This window comes from Eurosta solidaginis, chromosome 2, assembly GCF_040869045.1.
Source record: "Eurosta solidaginis isolate ZX-2024a chromosome 2, ASM4086904v1, whole genome shotgun sequence".
Lineage (NCBI taxonomy): Eukaryota > Metazoa > Arthropoda > Insecta > Diptera > Tephritidae > Eurosta > Eurosta solidaginis.
The window spans coordinates 213,314,519-213,334,126 of record NC_090320.1 but is presented as its reverse complement, the minus strand read 5'-3'; the positions used below and the strand labels follow the sequence as shown (position 1 = coordinate 213,334,126).

General features: G+C 35.4%; 1 protein-coding gene across 7 annotated transcripts in view; it reads right to left on the bottom strand.

The window, feature by feature from the left end:
• Positions 1 to 4,837: 4,837 nt before the first annotated feature.
• LOC137240576 (serine-rich adhesin for platelets) overlaps positions 4,838 to 19,608 on the bottom strand; it is a 112,165-nt gene continuing 97,394 nt past the window's right edge. For all 7 annotated transcript variants that reach the window (XM_067767036.1, XM_067767039.1, XM_067767038.1 and 4 more), the window contains one exon: positions 4,838 to 19,113. In XM_067767036.1, the coding sequence (XP_067623137.1) occupies positions 11,607 to 19,031 (7,425 nt within the window). In that variant the 5' untranslated portion in view covers positions 19,032 to 19,113 and the 3' untranslated portion in view covers positions 4,838 to 11,606. The remainder of the gene's footprint in view (positions 19,114 to 19,608) is intronic.

Sequence of the window (19,608 nt, the reverse complement as noted above, 5' to 3'; positions counted from 1 at the left end):
TATCAAATGAAAGGTGTTAATGAGTATTTTAAAAGGGAGTGATCTTTAGTTCCATAGGTGGACGCCGTTTCGAGATATCGCCATAAAAGTTGACCAGGGGTGACCCTAGAATTTGTTTGTACGATATGTGTATCAAATGAAAGGGGTTAATGAGTATTTCAAAAGGGCGTGGGGCTTAGTTCTATAGGTGGACGCCTTTTCGAGATATGGCCATAAATGTGGACCAGGGGTGACTCTAGAATGTGTTTGTACGATACGGGTATCAAATTAAAGGTATTAATGAGGGTTTTAAAAAGGAGTGGTGGTAGTTGTATAGGTGGTCGCCTTTTCGAGATATCGGCATAAAGGTGGATCAGGGGTGACTCTAGAATGCGTTTGTGCAATATGGGTATCAAGCGAAAGGTATTAATGAGTATTTTAAAAGGGAGTGGGCTTTAGTTCTATAGGTGGAGCCTTCTCGAGATATAGCCATAAAGGTGGGCCAGGGGTGACTCTAGAATATGTTTGTACGATATTGGTATCAAATTAAAGGTATTAATGAGGCTTTTAAAAAGGAGTGGTGGTAGTTGTATATATGAAGGCGTTTTCCATATATCGACCAAAATGTGAACCAGGGTGACCCAGAACATCATTTGTTGGATACCGCTAATTTATTTATATATATAATACCACGAACAGTATTCCTGCCAAGACCCACACTAATTTTGCAAAGTTTTTTTCTAAAGTTTTTTTATAAAGTTATGGTATAGAATTTCGTAATTTTCGATATCGAAAAAGTGGGCGTGGTCATAGTCCGATTTCGGCCATTTTTTATACCAATACAAAGTGAGTTCAGATAAGTACTTGAAATGAGTTTAGTAAAGATATATCGATTTTTGCTCAAGTTATCGTGTTAACGGCCGAGCGGAAGGACAGACGGTTGAATGTGTATAAAAACTGGGCGCGGCTTCAACCGATTTCGCCCTTTTTCACAGAAATAAGTTATCGTCCCAGAGTGTAAGCCCCTACCAAATTTCACAAGGATTGGTATATTTTTGTTCGACTTATGGCATTAAAAGTATCCTAGACAAATTAAATGAAAAAGTGCGGACCCACGCCCATTTTGAAATTTTTTTTTATTTTTGCATTTTGTTGCACCATATCATTACTAGAGTTGAATGTTGACATAATTTACTTATATACTGTAAAAATATAAAAATTTTTGTTAAAATTTGACTTTAAAAAAAATTTTTTTTTAAAAGTGGGCGTGTTCGTTCTCCGATTTTGCTAATTTTTATTAAGCCTACATATAGTTATAGGAGTAACGTTCCTGCCAAATTTCATCATGATATCTTCAAAGACTGCGAAATTAAAGCTTGCAAAACTTCTAAATTACCTTCTTTTGAAAGTGGGCGGTGCTACGCCCATTGTCCAAAATTTTACTAATTTTCTATTCTGCGTCATAAGTTCAACTCACCTACCTAGTTTTATCGCTTTATTCGTCTTTGGTAATGAATTATCGCACTTTTTCGGTTTTTCGAAATTTTCGATATCGAAAAAGTGGGCGTGGTTATAGTCCGATATTGTTCATTTTAAACAGCGATCTGAGATAAGTACTCAGAAACCTACATACCAAATTTCATCAAGATACCTCAAAATTTACTCAAGTAATCGTGTTAACGGACGGACGGACGGACGGACATGACTCAATCAAATTTTTTTTCGATCCTGATGATTTTGATATATGGAAGTCTATATCTATCTCGATTCCTTTATACCTGTACAACCACCCGTTATCGTTAATATACTCTGTGAGCTCTGCTCAACTGAGTATAAAAAGCTTAGTTGACCTGCTGAGTTACTTTCCTCAAGTGTTGGAATTGAAACTTTAAATTTGTGAAACATAAAAAATCGTGTAGCGTGAAATTGCTATAACGTCGCCAATTAGGTGCAGCCAGTAAAAAAAATAATATGTGCAAAATTAATTGGATATAGTATTTTATGTACCGTTTGTTAAGTATTTGTTTACTAACTGTAGCCGACAATTATTTTATTCCAAATATTTTAATAGCCTGTAGACAAGTGTGACATTAATAGTTTCATTATAATTACTCGAAAGAAATAAATATATATATATTTATACATACTAGAGCGGGTCAAATTTTTGCCTATCAGGAGTATAGCAAAAGCGAAATCTACAGATGATTCTAATAAACATTGCTGAAGACACCATAACCCTAAGTTTCGATTTCGAGGTCTCCACTTTTGCAAAATAGATATTTTGCCTACCTATATTTTCAAGTAATAAGCAAATTTTTTTTTTCTACTAAAACGAAATGTTCGTAAAATACCTTTAAAGTAAGCCCAATATGAGATTTTTCCTATAATTCTATCAGAAGCTATGAAGATTTTTTGGCCAAACCCTACATTCAAACGCAAAATATCTATTTTGCAAAAGTGGGGACCTCGAAATCGAAACATAAGGCTATGGTGTCTTCAGCAATGTTTCTTAGAATCATCTGTAGATTACGTTTTTGCTATACTACTGATGGGAAAAAATCCATCCATACATTTGACCCGCTCTAATACATATATACAGGGTTACTTATAAAAACCAAACGACATGTGGTGTAAACGTTTTCATCACCAGTAAATATTATAACGAATTTTGGGGAATCGTGGTTATTTATGCACTTCTGCTAACGCTCGAATCGCTAAACTGATGAATATCTCACTACAATATTTAGTATTGCCAAATGGTTTTTATTTAGATTACTTTGGGAGTAGTACTTCACATTCTCATAGTCATATGAGTGTGTATGTGTGAGAAACTACTTCGGCTGATGACTACATTTGTGTGTGTGTGAGATATGTCTTCGTCGCCTTCTATGTATGTATATAAATGATGATTTATGTGTTCATGTACACCAGTGTGGCTCGCTTTAATGTTTTTGTTGTTGAGTGATTATTTACTAACAGCCTAGTGATGTCAACATTTGCCACAATATCTTAAAAGTACACTGAAATAAAGGTGGCAAAATCATCCGAATTACGATTCAATTCAACAGATATATCTGTAAATTTTTATCCACCGCAAATAGCTCTTACATAACTTCGCACAAATGGTGGCTTATGAATTGCAGAGCATGTCTCGCTAATTAAATACAGATAATAATAATATGGATATAATAGTGAGCAGCGGAGGCGCTGCTTATAAAATCACTGCTAAAAGTCCATTGTTACTCAGCTGTGCGCCTATAAGTATTCCACACAATTAGGATTAAAAAGCATATAGAATTAGTATGTACCTAAAGGTGTATAAAGGTATAGCAACAAAAACGCAATACTTAGAGACCAATTGCAACGCGAGCAGCGGTACATTCATATGGCTGAGTGGATAAAGGCTAGTATAAAGCATGAATATTGGGGATTTCGAGTTCAATACTCAGCTCCCGAAAATCTAGTTAATGAAGAAGTGAAATTGAGAAATATGTCCTAGTAACCCAAAGCGGTTGTAAATTTTGTAATTTTTTTCTAATAGCAATAACAAAAACAATTGTATAAAGCGATATGAGCATGTATCGCTAATTAAATACAAATACATTTTTTATATAAATGTAAAAATAGTGTAATGCCATAGCCAACAAGGGAAGTGCCCCTACATATGTTGTTCCATTGAGCTCTGCACTTGATATATCAAGGTATGCTTGAAAGATCTTTGATAAACCGTCGTTCTCCGACCATTAATATATCAGCTTTAGCATAACCTAAAGAGGGTAAACAAGGGAGGAACTTTCAGAAGATCTTGGCCAACGAACTGAACCGATTTACAGAAACGAAACTGGGACAACCCAAAGAGGCTGCCAATGTAGAAGAACTGGGGGAATCCACTGACTTACTGTGAAAGACGCTAATGACTGCGCATAGCAGAGCTTGCCCTCTAAGTAGATTCAGAGAAAAAGCAAATCCGCCATGGTGGGGCAAGGGGCCAACTAGAAAGCGAAGTGTGTAAGGACGAGTATAGGGATATGTTGAGGATCTACAAACGGGAAATTTCCAGGGCGAAGAGAGTCATGCGGTCATCGAGTGCTCCAGCGAAACAGCGAGGTTGAGGAAAGTACTAGCTGGGGGGAAATACAGTCTAGGGACTCATAAAGAAAGAGAACGGGGAATGGTCACGAAATAGTGATAAAGACACTCCCCGAAGATTTAAGGGAATGTTGTCGATGTTAATGGCCATTTGCATCATATAAATTCTGTACGTTCCAGTTACAAGCGCTTGCGCTTGTCAAGTTATGACTCCAACTATTAGGAGGGATACAGCTATCAGATCTAGAATTAAGAAGCGTCACAAGTCCTAGAAATCTTCTGGTATTTGCCAAGAGAACAAAGTTATTTTATAACATATGTTCTGGTTTTTGATACGGTTTTTCAGTTTGGTCATTTAAACAAACTTCAGGTTAAACTATGGACTCGTGCAGCCTTTGTGAGGTGCTCACGGAACGGCCAGTTCAACCTATCCTAGCATGTCTACCAAGGTATCTGGAAAAAAGTATAAACTAATTTGTTTGCAAGAAGTCCAAATTTTGATTGATTTGGCCATATACTACAATCTACATGCATATATGCGAAAGCAATAAATTCTTGGTGGAAATTTATTGCCACCGAATCGACGGAAATTAAGCAAAAAATATTGCGAGTTCTTGATAACACTGCAACACTTGAGATACCACATCTACAACTGATTAAAAGGAATTACTTTTTTAAAGCACAGAAATTTACCGTTTTTTGTAATTGCATATCATTTTCGAATGCAATATTTAATACAAAAATTGTTTCGGCAATAAAATTTTTTTAACAGTATACATATGTATGTTTTATTTTTTTATTTTTTTATACAATAAATTGGTCCAAAAACATTTGTTTTTAAACTGAATTTTCAGAAATTTACCAATTATCTTAATTTTACTTATGACTAATATATTTATGTATATATTTATATATATATGTATAATATTATTCACATAAAGCTTGTACTGTTAACCTTACATTATGTATGTATATAGATTTATGTATACCAAAAGCACAAATTTTCACAAAATAATGCATTACACTGGTGGCCAAAAATAGCACTTTTTATCTATTGCATGGAGTTTTTTCTTTTGCAACTCGCTAACTTGGAGTCGCTAATTTCAAATCTGCCGTCAAATGTTTTCTAGCAGCTCGAGTTTTTGAAATGCGGGTATCAAACAAAAAAACGCACTTCTCAGTTGACATACTACCATAGAATGTCTGTAAATAATCCAAAAATGTTTTTGTTTCATTTGTGTCGCGAAATTCGTTTTAATACGTCAGACTTAGTCAGGGCTATCATAGAATCCAATTGTTGTCGGAATCGGATTTAAAAACGACAAAAAAATTACTTTGGTCTCATGAAATCCAATATTATCGGTTTAATGTTCGAATTGGAATTATTGTGGGATTTAAGTGTCACAGAATCCGATAATATCGATTTTGCTATCGGAAACAAACCAATCAGTTAAATGCTGTTGGAATTTGTGGAGAAACATCCAGATATTGCGAAGGGCTTCACGAAGCGCATCACCTAAAATCGTTGACACCGTGCTTCTACCTACACTAATGCTAGAATCCTCGCCAACTGATCTTTGATAGGATCCTTCAGCTAAAAATCGTAACGTAGCTGCTAGTTGCAGCACTGGAAGAACTTTCAAGTGAGCTAAGTGTGCTTCAATGGTGTCCATACCATTCGGAAAGCCTCTTTGTTTATGCGATAGTATGCAATGTAACTGCAAATATATTATAAATATTTAGAAACCCACATTAAGAAATATTTTAGTTACGTCTCTGGCAACTCAAATAGATTACTGCGATCTCTCAAAATTTTCCTTTTGACGTTCTCGCAACTTTATTCTTCCAATAACATAAATGCTGTAACTGCTGATGCCATTTTAATGTCAATAAATTTGTTTATTTCTGTTTAGATGCAGAAAACAATTATTTTATAAAATTTTGCGAAAAAAATTAACATCAACATTGCCGTTGCACCGATAACATTGCGAAACAGCTGATTCGAACATCGCTTTTATTTACATTCGAAAAGAGCCAAACCAATACGGTTTTATGGCGCCAATTTAAATCAATATTGGTTTGTAATTCCGACAAAACGCAAAACCGACTTGGATTTTATGACAGTCCTGAGTGAAACGAGCTTATATTATATTATTATAGACTTATTAGGTTCCGCCATATAAAACCAATAGCAAACCCTGAACTCAAAGTTTGGTATCTAAAAGTTGTGTTGAGTCATTGCGCTTACAGGAAATTAAAAAACAATACCTCATTTCGAGTACCAAACTCCTGTGATATGGCGGGAACCGTCGGACCATCACAGCAACTATTATTTTTGTGTGGTAAAAATAACACAACATAAATAAACCGCAGAAATCACTCTGAATGAATTTATCTCAACTTACTGACAGCTGTTCGACCTTAGTGCTAGCCATTAATCAGAACGTAAACCCAGTACATCCCCGCATCATTCAGAGGATTTAATTCAGCAGAATGCATCGAGCAGCAATGATCAGGATGATAGCAATGATTCTGAGTTTATCGACCCTGGTGAGTCTAAACTTCTGAATCAACATGCATTAGATGACTTAGTTATAGATCTTGGGCTGTCAAAATTGGCCGCACAATAGCTGGATTTACGATTTAAGAAAAGAAATTTGGTCTACTTTCATTCTTTACCGAAGGTCTTGTGACTGCAATGGGCCAACAAACGAGTGGCGTGTTTTTTTTTTTTTACTCGTCAAAACGAAGTGTGAAATGTGTGTTGTGTTGTAGCGATAAAGACACGCCCCGCAGGTTTTTGGAAGTGTTGTCGCTGTTGATGGTCCTTCGATAGATATGAATCCAGTGTGTTTCGTTAATAAGTTTCAATAACGTACAAGCACAACCATTTTGGGAACGATTAAATATGACCACATTGAATCTTCAAGGCCATTCCGCCCCCCACCCCGTCCTGTAGTTTTATGAGGATTTTGTGGTCGCCAGAGCTTCGCCCCTCGTACGTGAGGTTGACATTTGGGTTGCAAGCTATGAATTGCACTTATCAACCCAATGAATTCCGAATTGTTCTAATGAAATATGTGCTCTTACATAACGGTAATAAATTAGGTTTTTGGCCAACTGCACATTCAACCACATCAAAAGAAGAATGTCATACGATATTCTTTGTTCTGGTAGGTACATGCATGTGGTAAATATTCCTTTGGAGCAGCAGAGCGGCTACACGAAACATCCCTGTTTCATATGCTTATGGGAGAGTATATCAAAATCAGAGCACTAGACCGAAAAATATTGTTTAAGGCAACCTCTAAAATCAAGGCAGTTTGACGATATCAATAAATAGCTCCATAGTACCCAGACACCGTATAATATTACATCCTCTGCATATTAAATTGGGTCTTATGAAACAATATGTAAAGGCCTTAGAGAAAAGTGGTGAATGTTACATTTCCAAAACTGAGTTCTGAAAATATGAAAGCTTGGATTATCAATGTCCCACAGATTTAAAAAATAATTTGTGATCTAGAGCTCACTAGCCGCATAAAAACATCCGAAAAATCTGCATGGAACGAGTTCGTTTGTGTTGTAAAAAAGCTTTTTAGGAAACAGGAAGTTACCTAACTTCTCTGAGCATATAGACCAATTGATGCTACACTTTCAATACCTGGCTGTAAGCATGAGTTGCAAGATGCACTTTGTCCGTAGTCATCTGTACCGTATTCCAGGAAATTTAGGTGATCTCAATGAAGAGCAGAGCGAGCGTTTTCGCCTGGACCCCCGCACTATAAAGAGCGATAGCAAAGCCACTGGAACGCAGATATGTTAGCTGATTACTGCTGGCGCTAGTGCTCCTGAATCAACTCATAAAAGAAAATTGTTTAAAGAAAATTTAACTCATTGTAACTGCAATAGTAAGGTTTGTTTATTGAAAAAAATTGTTTTTATTAAACTAGAGCTGTTAGGAAAAAACGGCTTCTTTATTTGAAATTACGGTAAAAAGTACTTTAAAAATCATGCATAAAATCAACAGGACCTCTGGTCACCAGTGTTATTATTATGAATTACAATCAATGCTTTTTTTAGCAATACGATAAATAATTCAAAAACATGCATATTCACAAATAAATTAAAAAAATACAATAATTAGTCAGATACGTATGTATGTATTTTGGTAATATGTAATTTTCTACTATTTGCCTAAAACGCAAAATCCGATTTCCTAAACGATAACACTCGTACTTAAATTTCTATAACAATTAAAATTATATTAAGTTTTTTTTTTTACTTAAAATATGCGCTATACATATAGTATATTTACGTAAATATGTAGTACCTAAATTAAGTTTTTTTTTTTGTTTTTGTAATAAATATATACAGTCGGTGCGCTGTGCTATATACATATAAAATTTATTTATAATTTTACTAAATGCACTCAGGCCAACACTAGACAAAAAATTATTGATTTGTATCTTTTTTTTTGGCTTTGGAAAATTACAAAAAATAGAATATTAACATTTTGCCATAACATCTAAATAGCCTATATAAAAAAATCTTGTTTTTCCATTATACTAATTATTACATAGATTATTTTACGGTTAACTAAACATTATAAAATTGTGGAACAATTAAAGCAGACAACCAACTGTGTGGAATTATAAATAAAAATAAAAAGTTAAAAAATTATTTTCAATGGTTTTACTTTAACAGTTACTAGATGTATACATACGACTTTTATTTTATGAGATTCTTTATAGTACAATGGACTTTTTTTAAAGTGCAAACAAAAGATGCGCAATTTGTGTATAAGTGTGTTCATGTTTTCTTTGCTTTTTGATTTGTTTTCTTTTCTTCTTGTTTTGTTTTCTTTTTGTTTTGTTTTTGTTTTACACTCTTTTGTTTAAGGTTTTTTTTGATTTTTTTTTCTTTTCTTTTTATCTATCTTTTTGTGTTTCTGTTTTGTTTTTTTTGTCTTTCATTCTGCTTATCTTTAACTATTTTTGTCTTTTTGTTTTTAATTGTTGCATATAACTAGGAATGGGGAACGCTGAAAATGTGCTGACACGTTTAATAGAAATTTTTTCTTAACAAATTGTTTAAATAAATTATTTGTTAAATTCTAGTCACGATTTTGTTTAAAATTAACGCAAACACACACAATATATGTAGCATTTGTCTAAATAAAGTTAATTCTATACATAGCAAATAGGGAGGTAGTAGCGTTGAAATCCCCAAAGGGAACTAACTCGTGCTCATTCAAATATTTAAACAAAATTTAAAGCGCAAATTTTGATGCAATATTGAACTTATAAAATATTTTATGTAGATCTTTGTTGAAATTTCTGATAACACTATAGACTCATTAAGTCTATGCAATATACTCACGCACCGGCCAGTTAAACCTTTGTTGATATCATATCATCAAATCCCAAATCAGACTCCTGATAATTTAAAGCATTGAACTCGAAATATGCAGAGTATAAAAAGTAACATACACACCTAAAGACAACTTTGAAACTCTGCAATATCCTGTTATAACTCGTGGTAGCTAAACTAAAATTTAAATTTCAAAACAACAAATAATATATTGTACTCATAGTTTACTGAAAAGGGGTTTCTAATATTGCATAAGTTTACAAATAAGATATGTTTATTTCCTTCTATTTCTAACCCACTAGAGTTTGACACAGAATCAAGTGTCAGAATCGGGATCGTCGCAGGGATGCTATAATGAGCGAAAAAAGGAGCGAAATTTTAGATATGGGTTGCTGTGTTGGTAAATTTTTGTGAACGAAATGTATAGTATTAAATGTATAGTGCGTTATATGGTAACTATCAAAAATTTTAATTCCAAAACTTATAAAAACCTAAAATCGACTATTATTCCTTTTGATTCGGGAACTTATTTTTAATTTTTTTGAACCAATAACGTTTTTGAAAGCTTTCTTTTTTTCAGAACTGGTTTCTTTTTTGAACTGAAAAACGTATTAAACTTTTTCAGAATTGGGTAATTTGTGTTTTTTCTTTTAAACAATGTTTTAATTTTTAGTTTGGCAAAAGTTTAAACAACTTGACATCAAAACGTAAAAGGCGACAGCTTTTTCGATTATACCTTTTAAATCTCTTAAATGCCTTTTCTCCTAAGAGCGGGATTCAAACCCGCACTCCTGCGATGATGGAACTGTTGACAAACACATTTAGCCAAAGCCATGCATTTGTTGTTGTGCAACATCTCACATTTGTCTTCTTTGCATAAATTTATTCTTTGGTTTTTATTTAACTTTTTTCAACTTCAAATAGATTAATGGTTAATTCGACTATAAACATAAAAATCTAATTTCTTATAAAATGACTTATCTGATTAAAAACTCAGAATTTATTTGCTACTTGTTTACATTTACTTTAAGACAATTATTTAAAAATTAAAACTTGGAAGAATATTCTTAAAAAATTTAATGAAAGATTAAAGATAGTTTATAAGAACCTGAAGAAAATCTTTAAAAAAATTCTCGAGGAATTTATTTGCTACTTGTTTACATTTACTTTAAGACAATTATTTAAAAATTAAAACTTGAAAGCATATTCTTAAAAAATTTAATGAAAGATTAAAGATAGTTTATAAGAACCTGAAGCAAATCTTAAAAAAAATTCTCGAGGAATGCCTTCAAAGCTTGTTTATTTTTTCTATTTTGCTTTTAAGAATACTTAGTTCTTGCCTTTCCGATAATTTGAAATATTTTGCTTGGATATAAAAAACTTTGCATTGCAAAGTAGATTAATATTTTGGATATATTTTGTTATACTAAATATCATTAAAATTTAGAGATATTAAAAATAATGTTTAGATGACTAAAGATTGACTGTGCAAGTTTATTAATCAAAGATGCAATAAATAGATTATATGATTGATTAATCAGAATATTTGAAATGATCACATACGTATAAAATAATGTTGAAATGGAAGCCATCATGCACAAATGATTTTAATTGATTAGTTGAGCAATAGAAAAAACGATTGAGCAAAATTTTGAATAATTAACTAACGTCAAAGCCTTTCCTAAATTGCTCTTTATGGTACTGTCATTTTATTTTGCTGGGGAATATTAACTTCCTGGCCGATGTCGTGTTGGAATGCAGAGTATGGGAGTTCAAAATAATTAATCTTCCTCGTAGCCGGTCACACTGTAACTTTTACTCTATACAACTGTTTATACTTTCAGAGCATTCACTATTGTTCGTGTTGGGTTTGTTTCATAAAACGTTTTTACTGGGTATCTCGAGCATCGCTCAATCTATGAACAACAGCATATTTCTTTGGTAACTGATTTTTGGCTTTTTTTAAGAATATTGAGGATTTCCTTTTTGTTGTATGGCCTAACATGCATATACTGCCTAATATTTAGACGCAAAGTCCTTCATATAAGAATTTAGTTCTATCGTAGGATCTCGTATACAGAAATTATATTTATAAGAACTTTCAACCTCACGCAAACCTTCATTGTTTATCTTCTCTGTAACCAAGTTAACTATCTCTTCTCCCACTAATCTTTCATAAACAATTTTTGTACCTTTCTCAGTTCACGCTCCCTAAATCTCGCTATCAAACATTGTAGTATCCAACGATTTATATATTTTTTCAGTACGCGATTACCGTGTTGTATTTTAAAATGCATTCTCTTCAAAACATATTTTTCACGCAAACTATTATATAATAACTGGCGTTTGTAACGTTTGGCATCTTGTGAAACAATTTCTTCATGATGTATTGCGGGAAAGTCTTCAAATTGTGAATTAAGTGCATCGTCAACAAATTCTAGTGTATGTGTTTGTGAGTGAGCGTAAGTAGAAATAGCTTCCGTTTCATTTTCTGTCTGCGTCAAACTATGAGAATCCTCATCTACTGCGCCCATAAATGGACCAAGCGAGTCTGTTGTTGTTATTGCGTTATTTGTCATTTCTACTACTTGTTGTATACACCTATCCTCTATTTGATTATTATCAATATCTTCATTTATAATCATACTGGGTAAATTATTGGATTGCGCATGCGCAACAACGCTCAGCACATTTTCATTCATATCACATTGTAAAACATATAAATCACTATCGTTAACTAAAATTTCTTCTAAATTTATTAAAACTACATCTTGAGCTTCTTTCACTTCATTTGCATCTTCGTCGTCGTCGCCGTCATCGACATCTGATGTGACACCAACTTGTCGATACATTTCGGCTAAAGCTTCTTCAACACTCAATTCATGCTCCAATTTTTCTGGTGCATTATTTTGGTTTGTTATATTGGTGGTGACGCTACTTAATTCAAAGGAACTACTTAAGGCATTTTTACAAAGGTCACTTAGCTTTGGTATATTACTAATATTTAACGCATCCTCTTCAGTTCGATTACACATTATTTGTGTAGATTGATTTACAATAGAATTTTCTCTCTCCAAAAAGTTCAGTGCAATATTTCTTAAACTCAATACTGCCCCATCGCTAGTGTTTGGCGTTTGTGTTGTAGGTAAGTGCGTTATAGGCGTGGAATGATTTTCCTCAACTCTTTCGGTAACACTCATCCTGTTATCAGCATTTTCAATTTTCGCATCATCATTTGCCGCCAACACCTGATCCACAGAATCGGGAGCCACAATGTCACACCGCTGTGTCAATGATGTTGGCAACTCTTCATTGTTATTTACATTCGGTTCTTTGTTATCATGTGCTATCGTAATTACTGCGTTGATTTGATTATGTTTCAACGATTCCGTATCTATACAGGCACTCATTTTTTCGTCTTGTTTTACCTTATCATTGGATTTTTCAAGAGCTAAATTCACCTCCTTCCGTCCATCACTATCACGTTCTAATATTTCTTTCATGGTCTTAATATCAATTTCTAATCGAACATCATTTCTATTTTTATGTGTTACCTTACACGCAGCAGCTGCTTCTTCGGTATTTTGCTCTTCTTCTGTTTCCGTCCATAAGCTATTCATTTCAAGTATTTGATGTGGTGATAGTTCTCTTTGCAACTCTTTCATTTCACTAGAATCGCTGTGTATTGTTATCGCACTGCTTTGTGTTTCCTCATCAGTGGAGGAATCGGTGATGGTGATGATCGATGATGACGATGATGCTAATTTACAATCACTAGAACTTGACGATTGGGAGCTACTACAGGAAGAACTACTATCTGTAGAACTCTCGTCGTCTGTACTCTCCTGAAAATATTTCTTTGATGCTGCCGTAAAATATTCCGCACATTTTCTAGCACCAAACATATCAACACTGTTTTCCGTTTCTGATAAATCTAAATCTATATCGTAAGTTTTTTCTTTAGTTGTTAGCTCGGTCTCGTCATCTGCTCGTGGTGTAGCTTTTTCTTGTATATTCTTCGATTCCTCATTGAAGTCATCCTTTTCAACATTGCTGCTTGTTACCTCCTCACCTTTAGGGGAGCTTGAAAAGCCTTCTAATTTTGATTCACTATTACTTTGATTACTAGAACATCTCAAATATAATGCAATTGTATCTAGTTCATGCTCTGTGAACTTCGATTCTTCATTGCTGTTATCCAGCTCACTACTGTTATCCATTTCTGATAAAACTAAATCTCCATCCTTAGATTGTTCCGTTGCTGTTGGTTCTGTTTCGTCATCTACGCGGAGTATAGCTCTCTTTAGTATATCCTTCGTTTCATCAATATCATTATCTCGCTCAACATTGCTGCTGCTCGTTATCTCATTATTTGGGGGGCTAGTGAAGCATACTAATTCTGATTCAGCATTACTCTGGTTGCTATATGCTCTCAAATGTAATGAAATTGTTTCTAGTTCATGCTCCGAGAAGCCACCAACGCTTTCTTCACTATCATTAACAGCACTTTGCTCATATTTTGCAGAAGTTGTTAAATGCATTGTTTTATATTCTCTATCTTCATTGTTTGAACAAGCTATATCCGCTGTTACGTTATCTTCAGCTGTATGTTGTTTAAGTACTTTGCATTCATTATTTTCAATAAAGTTTAAGTTTTCTTCTTCTTGTTGTGGATTTTGCAGCTCCTCTTCTCCTCTAAATATTATTTGTAATTCTTCCGCGTTCTTTGGTGTATTATTTAGTTCATTTTTTAATTCAGTAGCATCTTTGACTGCTGCATTACTTGCTTGACTTTCTTCTTGCGTTACCGTGTTCTCATTATACTCTGAAGCGTTTGTTGTACTTATTTGTGCTTCATTTTCAATTGTACTCTTAGTTTGAGCAGCATTTTTACACGTGAACTGAATTTCCATGTTTTCGTCATATTTCTTCTCGTTCGACATATTTTCTGGAACATCTTGTTCTGTGCTATTCGTTTTTATATCACTCAAAATTACATCATTTTCAATATCATGTTTCGCTTCGCGTGTTGGAGATATTTCAGGTTGTTGTTCTGCTAGTAGCAATGGAGTGTCTGGAATGAACATTTCCGTTTTCGTAGCGCTTAAATCAAAGCCTCTTTTTTCATTTTGTATTACTGTTTCTCTTTCATTGTCTTTCATTATCACGTTCTCACTTTCGATGCAATCGCTTTTGTTATCAGTTGTAAACTCGTTTTTATTATTCACATCATTCCCAATTACTTGGCTACAGACAGCAGAATCGGATGCAAGTTTTAACTTCTTACATACTTGCACAATGTCAGGTTGAATTGTGTTCGACGAGGTTACGTCTAAGTCCTCTTTCTCATTTGATGCTTGAGCTGGTCTTTTAACGCTGCTTGGGATTTGAATTATTTCGTTTTGCAAGATCTCTATATTTTCCTTTTCTTTCGAACCATTTACACTTTCTACATTTTTTCCTACATTTTTCAATAAATTCTTTTTCTCCATATCTTCATTCTTTAAGTCTCCAGCTTTCAAAAACTTTCTTCGAAATATATCCGAATTTATAAAGCTTACGCTTAAGCATTTCAGACTTCTTGGATTGTAAGTCTGCTCTGAAGTTTTTTTATCTTTACCAGCGCCAATTTGTAAAGTTTTCTCATTTTCCACTGAAGTATATTGTTTTAATAATGCTTTGATATATATCTGTTTCCATTTTATAGCATCGTAACGTCGTAAAGTACGCATACGCCTACGACAATACGCATACGATTTCGAGTGTCGCCAATGCATTGCCTTCAATCGAATTTTATGTAACAAGCCTACACACTCTCTCTTCCTGGAATGTTTAGTATAAATCAAAGGAAAATTTGAATTTATGTTTGGACCATTATTTTGTTCCGCAATAAATTTTTTATTACTCTCCTTATCTATGTTAGACTCTGAATAGGTGCGTTTCCTTTTGTAGAACTTGGAATAGCTTTTAATTTTTTGTGCTATTTCAAGATCACTATCGGAGTTTTGTTTAATAAGCAATGGTTTTTCGTGTGTTGCAGTTTCTTTTTCTATGCTCTGTGGTACGTCTGATGATATATCAGGTGTTTCAATATCACTTTCTTTTCTATTGGTCACTTTCACATCCAATTCGTTTCCAATTTTATTGATGAAACTTTCATATGCTTTTTCAAATGAGGAACCATTCGAACTGGTTGTGTTCTCACTTTCAATACCTCTATCATATGTACTATCTGGTTTAGCTTGGACGGCAGAGGTCAAGGTTTGATGTTCTCGCTCTTCTACATTTTTAACTTTAGCAACAGGTTGATAACTAGTTTTGATCTCTACATACTCAAAATCATGCAATGTTTTTAGGCATTCCATTTCAGCTGTTGAGTTTTTTAATACTTCTACTGCATGTATATTTTCATTTGATTTTTCATGAAATTTTGGTGCGACTTGAGCTTCGATCTTCTTTATAACACTACCCGTACGTATGAAAGGTGTATCAATATTTGTTTTTGTTAGTTTTATCTTTTTTATTTCAAGCTCATCGAGCTCTTTCTCAACATCAAAACTATCGTAGAGTGCTATTTTCGTATCTGATTTCTCAACGCTAGTTCTTGGCGCATTCGATAGCGTGCTGCCAGATTTTTTTATATCTATTATAATATCAGGTAGATTAGGTTTTGGTACATTATTATTTGTTGTCATATTTATTGGATACTCGACATGCTTTTTTGTATTTTCTTTAAGTTGAGCTTGGTCACCTGACGGTAAACGCTGTGATTGTGTTTGATATGCTGTTGATGTTTCTTGGTCATAAATGATTTGTGATGGATGTGTTCCCACGGTGTGTGTCTGTTCTGCAACATTACTTGCTATAATTTCATTATGACTAATGGTTGCTTTCGTACTCCCAACTTGTTGTTCAACCACCATTTGCTGAGTTTCAGCTTCCACAAATTTCAACTCTGCTGCGCAATCATCTTCATCTTCATTCCATGTACTGAGGAAATCACGCAAACTTGAATAGGTTTTCGCAGTTGATGTTGTTGGTATATCTGTCTTTTCTGAACTCTCTACGCCATGGCTTAAGTGCATCCCACCAAATGCACTGCTCTCATAGCTATTATTCATATTTGTGGTGGCCATATGTTCATCTAAATTCGTAAGCGTCGTACCACCACCACTAGCCATGAAGCAATCATCATTTATTGTGGCAGTTGTTGCGCCCTTTTGATAATCCACCATAGAACCAGTCATCGGGGTTTGGGGTTGTTTCATGTATGGTATTGATATATTTGGCAAATGTTCAACGCGTTGTACTAAACTTTGGCGTCGTTGTTGAATGAGCGCCGGTGCCTGCATAGGACTCAGATAATTCTCATATGTAGGCTGCATACTGAGATCGTTATAATAGGCAGTTGATAGATCGGAGTCTGGACCTGTTGTAATGTTTGCATTGAGCATCGATTCTGCATTTAAATATTGCTGTTGATTATGTGGTGGAAGCGAGGACGACTTAACAGCTGTCGGATAGGAGCGATGATAATTCAAACCTGCAGCATCATAGGTAGGTGGCGTGAACGCAGCTGTACCACTGCTAGCATAGAGATCATTTGTATTAGCTTTGCTTTTGCTTGCATGTCCATAATCAAGCATGCTATATTTTCCTGTGGCATTATTGTTGCTACTTCTACCAACTGCTGCTGCACCGGTGCGCGAATATTGTACTGCCTGCGCTGTGTGTGGATTATAGGTGTTGGCAAAATAGGGACCCGGTGGTGGATAATGTGCAGCACGTGGATAATAACCATTTTGTGGTTGAAATGTTTGTGAGCAACAATTTTGGCGTGCACCTGTTGAAGATGCGGGGTATGTATGCTGATATGCAAAGGAAGGATGTGTTGATGCAGCGCCGCTGCTAGGATGTGGCGCTGCTGAATGATGTGCGTACGTGTGGTGTGGATGGGGCGGCAAACGTTCGGCGAACTGTGCCGTAGGCACAAGATGTGTGGAACCATGCGTCGCACTTTGCCAGACATTACGTCCAGTTGGGTACGGTTGATGCGGATTATAATATGTATTATATTTATCATATTTGTTGCTGTTATATTTATCAGTTGTATAATAAATATCACGACTGGCGGGGCCGGTTAGATTTGACGATGGTATAAAGCTAGCGCTAGTAGGTGGTATTGCGGCTGTAGGTAAGCCGTTGTGTGTTGCTGCTGTTGCTGACGCCGGTGGTGGCAGCGAACGACAATTACCATTCGGATAATCCACACTCCAATGCCATGATGAAGCAGCAGATGCAGCAGGTTTGCGATATGCATCGTTTGATATATCAGCGGCATATGTTGGTGTGGCTGGTGCTGGTGCAGCACCGTAAGTATTATACGGTATGCCGCTCAGGTTTGAAGTCGGTGCCGTGGATGCATAGTATGATGATGTGGGTGCTGCGCTCACTGCTGTATAAACATATTTATCTAAATAAGCGCCATTACCATGGTTGCTGCTATTACTGGTGCTAGCACCAACACTGACACTTGGCATGCTGGCGCTATTACCATAATGTATATTTCCACCCAAACGTTGCTGTGACATGCGCGCATTTGTTAGTGGCTTACTATAAGAAATATCTTGCAAAACTTTGCCACCATGGTAGGGTGTGAAATTTTGTGCATAAGGTGATGCATCTAACACCGTTGGATTACCGTAATTTGTAAAATCAATGCTATGACTTGATAACTTGTGGCTAGGCAATTTGTTAGCACTGTTTTTGTACGGATCCAGGTAACTAGCGGCTGTTGGGTTTGTTGATTGCGCATAAAATGGCGTGGCGGCAGCTTGTGGCTTGGCAGCAGGCGAACTCGAGTCAGCACCGCTACGTTTTTGAGCACTCAAACTACTTTCGCTGCTGTTATACAATTTGTTATTATTGTTGGGGATGTAAGTGTTGTTGGCAGCGTGACTGAGAGGCTGTGTGCCGACGTTTTGTGTATGCGGAAATTTATTTGGCTTATCTGCGGCGGTGGTTGTGTAAAAAGCGGTCGTGTGTCGCATACCCAATAAATTACGCTCACCCTCAGTGGATTGGGGTATAGTGTAACTTTCGCCACTACTACTTCCTAAATAAGGATACATTGTATCGTAGGCGGATGTGGACGAGTTGTTACTATATTGTGATAGCGTGGGTGACTGCTGCTGTTCGGTTAATTGATATGAATGTGTTTGTTGCTGCTGATATTGCTGTTGAGTTGTGTGGGAATGAGGATTTTGTGGTAGTGTTGGCTGGCGTTGCTGATGTTGGACTTGTTGCTGTTGTGGATGCTGAAAGTTTTCATTGTAGTATGGCGTTATGGCAGCCACTGTGGGTACAGATGCCGTCGTTGGTTCGACCATACCCACAGGTGTTGTGGAATGTGAATCCGAATATTGACTACGATTGCTACTACCACCAACTGATGAGGGATTTGGGGGTGTAGTAGTGGAGCTGGCATAGCCACTACTTGCGATACTGCTGCTGCTGCTGCCACAGCTCAATGTATTGGTGTTGCTGCTGCTGGATATTAAGGCAATCGATTCAACCGTAGTGGCATCCATTTTTTTCAATTTGATATCTTCTTGTTTTATAGGCAGTGCTGTGTTCCCGAAAATTTGTCAACAGCAATTGTTTATGTTGAAACTGTAAATGAAAATTAATGCGTTTGTTAGTAATATAGAAAATGAAAGTTGATATTGATGTCTGAATGGAATGGATGTCCTATCTCAGCAAAGGTTTGATCCAGATGTTTTTTCAATAAGAGTCTTATTGGAGTAATGAGATGGGGTGTCTGCCAAACAAATTCTAAAATATGAACTCTTTTAATCCAGTCTGACAGCAGCCGTTCGGTAGAATACGTTTTGAGGTCTAAATAGAACGATTCTCCACTCACCAGATGATACACAACAATGATAGATTATATATACCTTACGTCTAAAGGCGTTTTCTTTTCTGGAAAAAAATTTATCCTCGTGCTACACTCCTAAATGACAATTTTTGAACTAGATCACCTAGCGCTCTGCAAAATGGCTAAATTTGTAGATAATGATATCTCTTCTCTCGAAATTTTTTGTGAAAAGAACACACGAACTCACGAGAGAGCAGAGAAAAGCCAGCAAGGTGACATTATTTTCAGAA